This window comes from Macrobrachium nipponense, chromosome 27 (assembly GCF_015104395.2).
Source record: "Macrobrachium nipponense isolate FS-2020 chromosome 27, ASM1510439v2, whole genome shotgun sequence".
Classification (NCBI taxonomy): Eukaryota; Metazoa; Arthropoda; class Malacostraca; order Decapoda; family Palaemonidae; genus Macrobrachium; species Macrobrachium nipponense.
Window position 1 is genome coordinate 23411649 of NC_087216.1, and position 12500 is coordinate 23424148.

At 37.0% G+C, this 12500-nt stretch overlaps 1 protein-coding gene across 1 annotated transcript in view; it reads right to left on the reverse strand.

Annotated features, from left to right (window-relative positions):
* LOC135200922 (microtubule-associated serine/threonine-protein kinase 2-like) overlaps nt 1-12500 on the reverse strand; it is a 181184-nt gene that overhangs the window by 25524 nt on the left and 143160 nt on the right. Inside the window, 2 exon segments of the mRNA XM_064229689.1 lie at nt 10013-10093; nt 10096-10180. Of these exon segments, the coding sequence (XP_064085759.1) occupies nt 10013-10093; nt 10096-10180 (166 nt within the window).

A 12500-nucleotide genomic window follows, 5' to 3' on the forward strand; every position in this document is an offset into this window, starting at 1 on the left:
TAGACAGTAATGTTAAGGACTCGGTAGTGAGTAGTTTCGCTGATGACACAAGAATAAGTAGAGAAATTACGTGTGATGAAGATAGGAACGAGATGCAAAAAGACCTTAACAAAGTATATGATTGGGCAGAGGTAAATAGGATGGTATTTAACTCTGATAAATTTGAATCAATAAATTATGGAGACAGAGAAGGAAAGCTATATGCATATAAGGGACCTAATAATGAGACAATCACAAATAAGGAAGCAGTTAAAGACCTTGGTGTGATGATGAATAGGAACATGTTATGCAATGATCAAATAGCAATTCTATTGGCAAAATGTAATGCAAAAATGGGAATGTTGTTACGGCACTTCAAAACAAGAAAAGCTGAACACATGATTATGCTTTATAAAACATATGTTCGTAGTCCACTTGAATATTGCAATATGATATGGTACCCACACTATCAAAAGGATATTGCACAAATAGAAAGTGTACAAAGGTCCTTTACAGCTAGAATAGAAGAAGTTAAGGATCTTGACTACTGGGAAAGACTACAATCTTTAAAATTATGGTCTAGAAAGGAGAAGAGAACGCTGCATGATAATTCAGGCATGGAAACAGATAGAAGGAATTGCCGAAAACATCATAGAGCTAAAAATATCAGAAAGAGCAAGCATAGGTAGATTAATAGTGGGCCCAAAACTATACCAAGGGAAAAATAAGGAAAGGAAAAAGGCCACACCAGGGGTAACAATTAATCCACTTACGCGCAGCCAGCATCGAACAACTGCAGCGTTGCTATTCAAAATGCGTTGTTCCAAGGCTCATCTGAGGAAAAATTAATATCAGGAGTGAGCGTAGATGTGTTGTTTTAAGGAATAATAAGCTCGACAAATATCTATGCTGCATCCCAGACCATCCAAGATTGGAAGATGCAAAATATACCGGAAGATGCACTAGCAACTCTCTGGTAGACATTAGAGGTGCCTCACATGAGGGACCTGGGGCCAACCCGAACAAGATGTAAGGTCTGTAAGGTAAGGTCTCTCTCTCTCTCTCTCTCTCTCTCTCTCTCTCTCTCTCTCTCATTTAACTTTGCGGTTATTAAACGAAAAGTTGGCCTTCCAACTGACATTAAACGTAATTATAGGCAGACGACTCCCAAACTTAGCTTACCTGCAAAAAATCATTTTTAAATGCGGGGATGATAAAATGTGCATTTTATCATGTCAATAGTTGGTAAAAAGTATTTCATTGCAACGCATAAAATGAACAGTATTTATCGCTTATAGACTCTAGAACTCACTAATGATACCGAAGGTCAAATGGGTCCTTTCTTGCTATAATTATCAGTGTTTACAAAGTTCGTAATAACATTGTAATTACAGGGGGATTGCAACAGTTTCGTTATGGTGATTTTGATCCAGTTTGTTAGGCAATATATGTTTGTAAGTTCACAGAAACGCAAATTATCAAAAGAAAAATAAGTATTTCGTGAAATATCAAAGGTTAAATAATCATTCCAAAAGTAGTGTGGGATAATGCTTTCTCATGCTGACCTAAAACGCAGACTTTTTTTTTTTTTTTACATCACTTCAGAGAGGTCCTTCTTCCAATACAGCTTAGTAAGTTGTACAATCGACCGTAAATATAATTTTGATGCTTTTGTCCTAAACGTGCAAATATTCACAGGAAACAAGACAGAAATAGTCCATTAACTTGAAAAATATGAGAGAGAGAAAATTACAAGGAGTTTCAAGGATTAGGATGTCTCAAAGACTTGTTAGTCCATTCTAAGAGGAGATATCGTGTGTTCGCTCATCTCTAGGAGCAGGTTGTACTGTTGATTCACAGTGTCCTCCTAATGATTTTGTCTAGCTTTCTTTTAAGGTTGCTGTTTACAACTTCTGGTGGCAGTTTATTCCACGTGTCACATATCTTGTATGTGGAGACGTAGAAGAAGAAGAAGAAGAAGAGGAGGAGGAGGAGAAAGAGGAGGAAGAGGAGGAGGGGAAACAGTAATTGAGATACGTTGTTTTTTCGTGAAGTACAATAAATTTATTGAAACTGTAAATAATGCGAGCAAATATAATCATACTTTTAAACCATTAAATGTACGGAGAGAGAGAGAGAGAGAGAAGAAAATATAATAAAAAAAAAAAAAAAACTTCTAAGTACCATCCTAAACTCTTTCGTTAGGAAAGGACGCATCCCGTTCAGTCCGCGAGTGAAACATGTATCAGGTGGATCTTGGCGAGAGGTCAGCGATGGGCACATCCAATCTTAAACGAGGAGTGCCATGCCCTGCCCCCTTGGTGGTGTACCTGGCACCCACACGACGGAGCCTCAAATATCCCGACTGCCTTCTGCATTTTGGAAGGTTTTCTTGCATGTTTTAGTGGACTGGCCGCGGATGGAGAGAGAGAGAGAGAGAGAGAGAGAGGGGTAGTAAGAAAGAGAGAGAAAGGGGGAGAAAGAGAAATAGGGAAAAAAGACACAAAAGGAAAGAGAGAGAGGATAAGAAAGACAGAAACAGAGAGAGAGAGAGAAAAAAAAAATCCGAGAGAGAGAGAGAGAGGAGATTCGAAAAGATTCCGGAAGAGAAGAAGAGAGAGGGGGAGAGTTAGACCGAGGAGAGAGAGAGAGAGAGAGAGAGAGAGAGAAAAGAAACAAAGGAAAGGAGAGAGAGAGGGTGAGAAAGACAGAGAGAGAGAGAGAGAGGAGAGAGAGAGAGAGAGGATGCATTATTTCCGATTTGCGTCGATGTGGTTCTCAAACACAGGAGGCTGTTATCCGCTTAAGTTTGTTCGTGCATCAACGTCATGTGTGTGTTTCCAATTGAATCGACTTGCTTTCAAGCACAGGCTATCGTTTTGGAAGGAACTGTAATGCTGAGAAATCTCTGCTTTGACGGAAGAGAAGGATCTGAGACTGAACGAAGGAAAACATAGAGAGCTGAGTTACCTCCGTGACATAATGGTTCTTCTACAACGAACAAGATGAGAATAGAACATAACACGCGAGGAAATGTGATCGTATGAGGATTTGTCCTCCAGGAACCTGTAGGCCTAAGGGATTATCTGTAATGCCTATGAGACACTGATTCTTCCTGGTTTTAAGGGGAGGTTGATATTGAATGGACTGTCTGATTGATTTAAGGTTCTCTGGCGATGGTGGATGAAAAATAGAAGCGTCCTCAAACATATCCAGCAAGCGTGTGAATGCTGTGTTATCCAGAGTTCAGTACGAACTGTAATGAATCTTTCGAAACCGCAAGTTCGTTGATTCGAACGTTATTCACAGGCAGTTTCGAAATACCGTCACTCGTCTATTCATTAATAAGAATATTGTCCGCGTCTTGAAACTGTTTTAAATCATGCGATAAAAAAACTCGAACTTTATTACGAATGAATACATCGAGAGAGATAAAAAGAATACTGGTAGTGAGCATGCTATCAACCACCAGGTGCGTTCCAGACCTTCACATCAACCTGGAATTATAAATTCACAGATGATCGTGGGATCGCCGTTTTCATCTTGGAAAAACAAAATGTGGTTGACTTCATCATCCGGTTTCTCTGACAATCATAACTTGCAATGAACTTTGCTGAAGTTTGTGCTCAATCATGAATGTTCCAGAGAAAAATGAAAGCCTGGGATTAATTGCCAAGGTTGTTGAAAACTCGCCCCCAACTTCTCGTCCATTAAAATGTTTAGGCAATTGTTTGCATTGTTTGTTCTTGTAGGAAGCGATTATGAAACAATATTGCTTGAATTCCCAGACTATTTCTCAGAGAATTCTGTAAAGACTCGGTAACTTTTACGCATAATTTCCTTTTGAATAACGAGCCTTAAATGGATTACTTTTATTAGTTTGAATAGTGACGTACATGCATACATACATACATAGATGGTAGATAGATAGATAGACAGATAAGGAAATGGCTAAATACTCTTAACCTCGGAGTCAGCTTTGGATTAAGGTGGTATATAATCTTTTACCAAAGAACATGATACGTATCGAGAGAGAGAGAGAGAGAGAGAGAGAGAGAGAGAGAGAGAGAGAGAGAGAGAGAAGTTGCTTCAATGAACGAGCATGCCTCCCAACAGCAAACAGGCCAGCCTGACACGTTCCGAAAATTACAGATCTATATGGTAATGCAAGACGCGAGTATCGACCTCGGTTTTTGACATCCTATTTGCAGCAGGAAAAAAAAATGAATGCGAGAGTTTCCTTTACCGAGAAGCAAGTTTTTTTTTTATATATATATTTCGCGCGAAATTCAGATTCTTAAAAGCGTTGCTTATCTGGGTTTTATTTACATTTTGGTTCATTGCATTTTCTGCTTTCAGAAAAGTGGAATTATCTTTTCCGTGGGTTTAAACTGTTTCTTTTGTGGATGGGTCCAGGTTGCAGAGAAAGCATTTGTCAAAGAGAAGTCATAATTTGCAATTAATGTGTTGCCTTTTGTTGCAAGCAGCCCTGTTTGTCATGTTTTAATTTTATTTTATCAGAGAAAATCCTGCATGTATGAGTAATTATGCAGCCGTTTGTTTGAGTGATCATAGTTTTTTATAAGTACCTGTGCCTTGATTGTTAATCCCCCTGTTTTACTTATTAAACCAATCAGTCTAAACCGGAAGAAGATAAATTTATCGTCTGTTGTTGCAAGCATCACTATTTTTCCTTTGTCAGATAAGACTGCCCACGGATACGTAATTATGTACCATTTTATAATTGATTTGCCATAACTCCTAATTGACACCTATACAAAAAAGACTCGATGGTCATTCCCCCCAGTTTCATATACTAAATCCATCAGTGTGAAATTAAGTACCTTCTTATAATTAATTTATTATAACTCCTAATTGACACTTATACAAAAAAAGACTTGATAGTCACACCCCCAAGTTTCATATACTAAATCCATCAGTGTAAACCAAAAGAAAAGACGCTGTTATCTGAAACAACTTTGCTCTTCTGCTGTTCATCATCTCAACAAAGACAGATTCTGGAAAAACTGTAACCTCCCCTATAGCTGGGTTCAATAGATCTTAATTGCCTCCTCGCGACTAATCGCAAAGTTGGTTATTTTTAGTCAATAATTACTGATACCTGACGGTTTTGCATTATGTTGATCAATTTTTCCGCTCATCTATTTTCATTTTTCGGTCTTTTTTATGAGATTCCTAAATCCCCCCACCCCACCTCTCTCTCTCGCTCTTTCTCTCTCTTTATATTTTTATTTATTAAGCTGTCTCTCTCTCTCTCTCTCTCTCTCTCTCTCTCTCTCTCTCTCTCTCTCTCTCTAGACTAGTGTATATATATATATATACTATATATATATATATATATATATGTGTGTGTGTGTGTGTGTGTGTGTGTGAATATATATATATATATATATATATATATATATATATATATATATATATATATATACATATTTCTATACATATTTTATGCCTGAGCGCCTACATGACCCCATGCGCAAATTTTGCTCCGATCACAATATAATAGAAGCGGCCGTTGTTTCCCGACGCAACGATTGTTTTTACAAAACAGCGGCTCCATAGGTTCGTAAAAGCACTCACGAACTGCCTGCACCAGAGTGCCTGCATTAGTCCTTTTGTCGAACTTGCTTTGATACTAATGTGATTTAGATTATAGCGAACAGCGAACACACAACGCTTTTAAAGTCTGCGCGTGACGTATTAGGCACAAAAGAGACGTGGAAAACAAAAAAAAAATGTTCTGTGTGAAATTCGCTACACTGGCTGATTTCAAATCCGTGTTTTTCAGCCGTGATGAAATGTAAGGTCTTTCAGTCATGGCGAAATGAATTGTCTCTATTTGCGAACATGAATAGAAGAGTTATGATTGATTTTTTTTTAACGTGAATTAATTACGAATAGTGCTGTGACAAGTTGACTGAATGACTGGGATGGAAATGAACATAAAACGTTGATATTATTAAACCTATAATATCGACTTTAAATTCCTTTAGCAACGAAACTGATACCGAATCATTAAGTTGAAAAGGTTACTGAGGTCTTTGATGAAAGACGATTTAGCGAGGTTTTAAAAAAGGTCGTTTTGAGCAATCCCCAGACTACCTCCTGCTGGCATAAGGCCAACTTAATCACTAACAGCGGCGTCGTCGCAATTAATTGAGGAATTTTATTGGAGTTTTGAAGAAGACGTTTGGGATCGTAACTGATAATAATTTCCTACATTTAGAAAATCATTTATTTCGGGGACTGTTAACAGTTCAGTCATTCTCAAGTTCATTGAACGCCATCATTGAAAACAGTTCGCTGAAGTGTAAAAATATCAATTAGTGTCTTGACTTCAATAGATCAGTAAGATTTTAAGGGCAATTTTAACAAAATGACTAAAAATAGTTCGGCAGAAATTTGAAAGTAAAATTCAAGTTCATTTAGCTCGACGACTGAAAACAGTTCGCTGAAATTTCCAAAGGCCGCAGGGCAGTCTTGACTGAAACCGTTCTGTAAGATGTTAACTGAAATCAGTTAGGTCAAATCTGAGGTTCATTTAACAAGATCGATAAAATCAGGTTGGATTCCTAATGAAAACAGGAGATATTTACTAATGTTCGTGGCTTCAATTTTCATAGCACATATTTAAATACGTCAATTCGTCATTCGGACATCAATAAATAACGCAACACAGTGAGGTATAGAAAGAACATACATTTTAATCCTCATTCCAGGATTTCCCATTACGTTACTGAAAAGGTACTGCAATTACCGTGGTTTTTCGTGCTACTATTGGTAAGGACATGTATTCACAGTATTAAAATATCGTGTTAATTTTGCAATAAAGAACAGTTGTTTTTTAATGTTGAATGATGACACTGTTATTAGTAATTTATTACTCTCTCTCTCTCTCTCTCTCTCTCTCTCTCTCTCTCTCTCTCTCTCTCTCTCTCTCACTCACTAGAAGACCAGCAATGTCGAAACATTCATTTCCCTTCCATAGCTAAGGACTGTAGTCCTGGGGCCAGTTGCTATATTCCTCCACATGAAAGTCTTCTCCCCTCCTCCTCCTCCTCCTGCGTAGGAAAGTTTTAATTTCTCCTTCTAGGAACTCCTGCCAAATTGCAGTTCTCTGTTTAACTGTTGCGGTGCAGGTGCAGGTGGTGGGTGTGGTGGGGGGGTGTGTGGGGGGTGAGGAGAGGTACTCTCGTGGAGAAGACGTAGAAATAGAGAAATGTAGAAATGACGTAGAATCAATATAGACATTTTCTATCAGATTGGTGCATGTCTCAGTAATCGCTTTCTGGACCATATAAGCTGACGTTTACCCCAATAGAAATATAGAAATTAGAAGAGGCATAGAGTAAACATAGGATTAGATTATGTCTCAGTAATGGCTTCCGTTATTCTCACGTATATTTTCTGATATTTGCAATAATAAAGTATTCTTATTTCCAGTTGTAAAGTTATTTTTTTATGTAGTGATAACTCGTATATTATCTGATGTTTGGAATAAGGAAAGTATTCTTACTTCCAATTGTAAAGTTATTTTTTTTACGTAGTGATAACTCGTATATTATCTGATGTTTGCAATAATGAAAGTATTCTTACTTCCAATTGTAAAGTTTTTTTTTCGTAGTGATAACTCGTATATTATCTGATGTTTGCAATAATGAAAGTATTCTTACTTCCAATTGTAAAAATTTTGTTTTTTTACGTAGTGATAACTCGTATATTATCTGATGTTTGCAATAATGAAAGTATTCTTACTTACAGTTGTAAAGTTTTTTTTTTACGTAGTGATAACACGTATATTATCTGATGTTTGCAATAATGAAAGTATTCTTACTTCCAGTTGTAAAGTATTTTTTTACGTAGTGATAACTCGTATATTATCAGATGTTTGCAATAATGAAAGCATTCTTACTTCCACTTGTAAAGGTTTTATTTTACGTAGTGATAACTCGTATATTATCTGATGTTTGCAATAATGAAAGTATTCTTACTTCCAGTTGTAAAGTTTTTATTTTACGTAGTGATAACTCGTATATTAGCTGATGTTTGCAATAATGAAAGTATTCTTATTTCCTGTTGTAAAGTTTTTTTTCCGTAATGATAAACGCAGCCTTTCTTTTAGAACTATATTGCTTAGAAAGCTTCCTAAGCAGTTCGAGAAGATTTTAGAAGAGAGATCACTTCATTAATTAATAAAAAGAAATTTCAGAAACATTATTGTATCTGCGCCAAACAGTTTGCAAGAATTATGGATTATTGCGATGTGTCGCACCTTGAACTACCGCCGCTAAACACATTACGATTCTTTTTGATAATATGAGTATATTATGTATTTCTTTCATCTAATCTGGTCGAACTAAATCAGTGAAACGAGTCTTTGAGATAAACAATTATTTTGCTTCATAGCCACAGGCCTCTCAAAAAAACCATTGACTATTACTGATTTTCAGCCTGCAAATTATACGCATTTGCTGAAGCGTAACTTTTACTTCAAGTTTCATTTGTTTTTCCTAAATACAAATTATCTTTCTCCCTAAAATGCAATATATAGAAACTTTAATAATCTGCTTAGTTTGGCTGGATTTTGCCATTCGGATTCTGATCAAAATACCAATTGGAATCCGAGCACTAGAGTATTCTGAGGTATAGAGAGAGAGAGAGAGAGAGAGAGAGAGAGAGAGAGAGAGAGAGAGAGAGAGAGAAAGAGATATCTTAAAAACGAACGAACAGAATTTGATGGAATTCTGTGTACACGCTCGCGTGGTGCTTTTCTCTGCCTAATATTTTTTTTAGGAACAATTTGAACAGAACTGGCCATATGTGAAAGAGAAAATGAAGATAAATGCCAAAAGTAAAATACATGCATCTGTAAACAATATTAACAATATTACAAGGTACTAGAATATCATTTTAAATATACGTAGTTGTCTTTGTTTCTGTAACTACTGTATTGTCACTAGTATTACCGATGGCAATTCCAAAAATAGGAAGAAATAAAAGAAAAAAGCGTTCCTTAAGAATAGTAATATCTTTATTATTATTATTATTATTATTATTATTATTATTATTATTATTATTATTTTAATTATTATATTGATGATAAAATAGAATAATAGCAATATTATTATCTCTGTTTATTGCTGCAATAGTCGTCGCTTCTGTTGCCAGTCCTGTACCTAAACAAAACAAGTAAAAATGCGCCGAAGTTTCTTCAGCGCAATCGAGTTTTCTGCACAGCGTAAAATCAAGGCCACCGAAAATAGATCTATCTTTCGGTGGTCTCGGTATGATGGTGTATGAGCCGCGGCTCACGAAACTGTAATCACGGCTCGGTGTTAGCCTATCCTATAGCGTTGCCAGACGCACGATTGTGGGTGAATCTAACCTTCAACAAGATTAGTTAATTATAGGGCTGCAGTTTGGTATGTTTGATTATTTGCAGCCCTCTAGCCTCAGTCGTTTTTTTAAATTTTAGATGCAGGGATGGACAGAAAAAAGTGCAGGGGACATGAAAAAAGCGTGAGGCCGTGCGGACAGAAAAATGCTGACAAAAGTTGTGGGGACAGGAAAAAGTGCGGACAGGAAAAAGTGGGCGTGCGGACAAAGAAAAAGTGGGAACATAAAAAGTGCGGGGGACAGAAAAAAAGTGCAGACATATTAAAGTGCGGACAGAAAAAAGTGGGAACATAAAAAAGGTGCAGACATATTAAAAGTGCGGACAGAAAAAAGTGTAGGAAACATAAAAAAGTGCAGACATATTAAAGTGCGGACAGAAAAGTGGAACATAAAAAACAAAGTGCGGACAGAAAAAGTGCTGACGGATAGACAAAGCCATCTCAATATCTTTTATATATATATATATATAATATATATATATATATATATATATATATATATATATATATATAAATATATATATAAAACAAAAAATAACAAAAAATAAAGAAGAGGCGAGTCTCCCCTAACACTGGCACCACCACCACCACCACCAGCCGAAGCATCACCCACCCACCTTGGAAGCTGAACCAGAGATTGACGAGGAAGGTTGATGTGGTGAGCGACGCAAGAATCTCGATTTCCCTGAAGACGTTGTCAGAGCCTCTCTCGCCTCGCACTGCGTCTTGTTCATGTACTTCATGGCGAACATCTGCTTGCTGTCCCGCTTCTGCACGATGCACACCTGTTGCGAGAGACAAATGAATAAGGCAGGTGGACGGGTGTTTTGGTCGTATTTACCCCCAAAAAAAATGATTTATCGTTCATTTTTCGTAGGATTTTAATGTATGCCTGAAATGTAATCATTTCGACTGTCGACAATACGGTAAATGATATTTTATTGTAGAGAGCTCTAAGATACAGTAATGTGTACGCTTTATTATTATTATTATTATTATTATTATTATTATTTTTTTGGTAGAAGACCCTCTTTTAGGCAAATACTGTTAAAAAGGATGGGCAGAAATTAAGCGAGTTGATTTTATATATTGTTTTCTATTTTCCTTACAATTCGCTTCTCAGGCTCAGCGATGTTTCTGAGTAACTGGCCAATATTCATATTGGGAATTTCAAAAAATTGTAAATGCTGAAGGAATCTTTTATTAGAACAGGGTATCAGGTCCAGGTCAAGCAGGGGGTCGTCGTCAGTGCCGTATTATTCCGTAAGCGTAGTTCAGTTCGGAATAATACCGGCACTGACGACGACCCCTGCTTGACCTGGACCTGATACCCTGGTTCTAATAAAAGATTCCTTCAGCATTTACAATTTTTTGAAAATTCCCAATATGTATATTGTACAGTTACTCAGAAAACATCGCTGAGCCTGAGAAGCGAATTGTAAGAAAATAGAAAAAACAACAAATAATATATAAAATCAATTCGCTTAATTCTGCCATCCTTTTTAACAGTATTATTATTTTTATTATTATTAGTATTATTATTATTATTATTATTATTATTAATTATTATTATTATTTTATTATTGTTATTATTATTATTATTACATATTCTCGTAATCACAGTACAGCAAAAGCTTGATTTGCTGTTATTATTATTATTATTATTTTTTTTTTTTTTTTTATTTTTTTTTTTTTTTTTTTTGCTCTATCATAGAATCCAATTCGACTGGGTGGTATTTAATAGTTGTGGGGGTTCCGGTTGCATCCTGCCTCCTTAGGAGTCCATCACTTTTCTTACTATGTGTTGCCGTTTCTAGGATCACACTCTTCTGCATTAGTCCTGGAGCTACTTCAGGCCTCTAGTTTTTCTAGATTCCTTTTCAGGGATCTTTGGGATCGTGCCTAGTTGCTCTTATGATTATGGGTACGATTCCACTGGCATATCCCATATCCTTCTTATTTCTATTTTCAGATCTTGATACTTATCCATTTTTTTCCCTCTCTTTCTCTTCACTCTGGTGTCCCATGGTTATTGCGACATCAATGAGTGATACTTTCTTCTTGACTTTGTCAATCAACGTTTACGTCTGGTCTGTTTTGCACGTATCACCCTATCCGTTCTGATACCATAGTCCCAGAGATCTTTGCCTGATCGTTTTCTATCACTCCTTCAGTTGGTGCTCGTACCACTTATTACTGCAAGGTAGTCTGATGTTTCTTGCACAGGCTCCAGTGGAGGGCTTTTGCCACTGAATCATGCCTCTTTTGTACTGGTTCTGTGCATTCACTTGCTATGTGTTTATGGTTTCATTTTTCGTATTGCACTTCCTACATATGGGAGAGATGTTATTTCCGTCTATCGTTCCTTTGAACATATCTGGTTCTTAGGGCCTGATCTTGTGCCGCTGTTATCATTCCTTCAGTTTCCTTCTTTGGCTCTCCCCTCTGTAGCCATTGCCAATTGTCATCGCTGGCTAGTTCTTTAGTCTGTCTCATGTATTGTCCGTGCATTGGTTTGTTGTGCAGCCTCCTCTGTTCTGTCTGTCCTTCTCCTGTCTCTGTATATTTCTGGTCTTCGTCTACTTTTATTAGTCCCTTCTTCCCATGCACTCTTGAGCCACTCGTCTTCACTGGTTTTCAGATATTGCCCCAGTGCTCTGTTTTCGATGTTGACGCAGTCCTCTATACTTAGTAGTCCTCTCCCTCCTTCCTTTTCGTGTTTATGTATAGTCTGTCCGTCCCTATTTGCTCTTGGGTGTAGTGCTTTGGTGTATTGTCATATGTTTCCTGGTTTTCTGATCTATGCTGCGGAGTTCTGGCCTTCGTCCATTCCACTATTCCTGCGCTGTATCTGATTACTGGCACTGCCCATGTGTTTTATGGCTTTTATCATATTTCCGCGTTGAGTTTTTGACTTGAGTATTCGCCTTGAGTCTCTGCATATATTCTTTCCTGATCGTGTCCTTCATCTCTTGGTGTTTTATATCCCTCCTTCCATTATTCCCAGGTATTTGTATCCTGTCTCATCTATGTTTGTTTTTGATGTTGCTCCCATCTGGTAGCTTTATCCCTTCAGTTCTCGTTACTTTGCCTTTTTGTATGTTG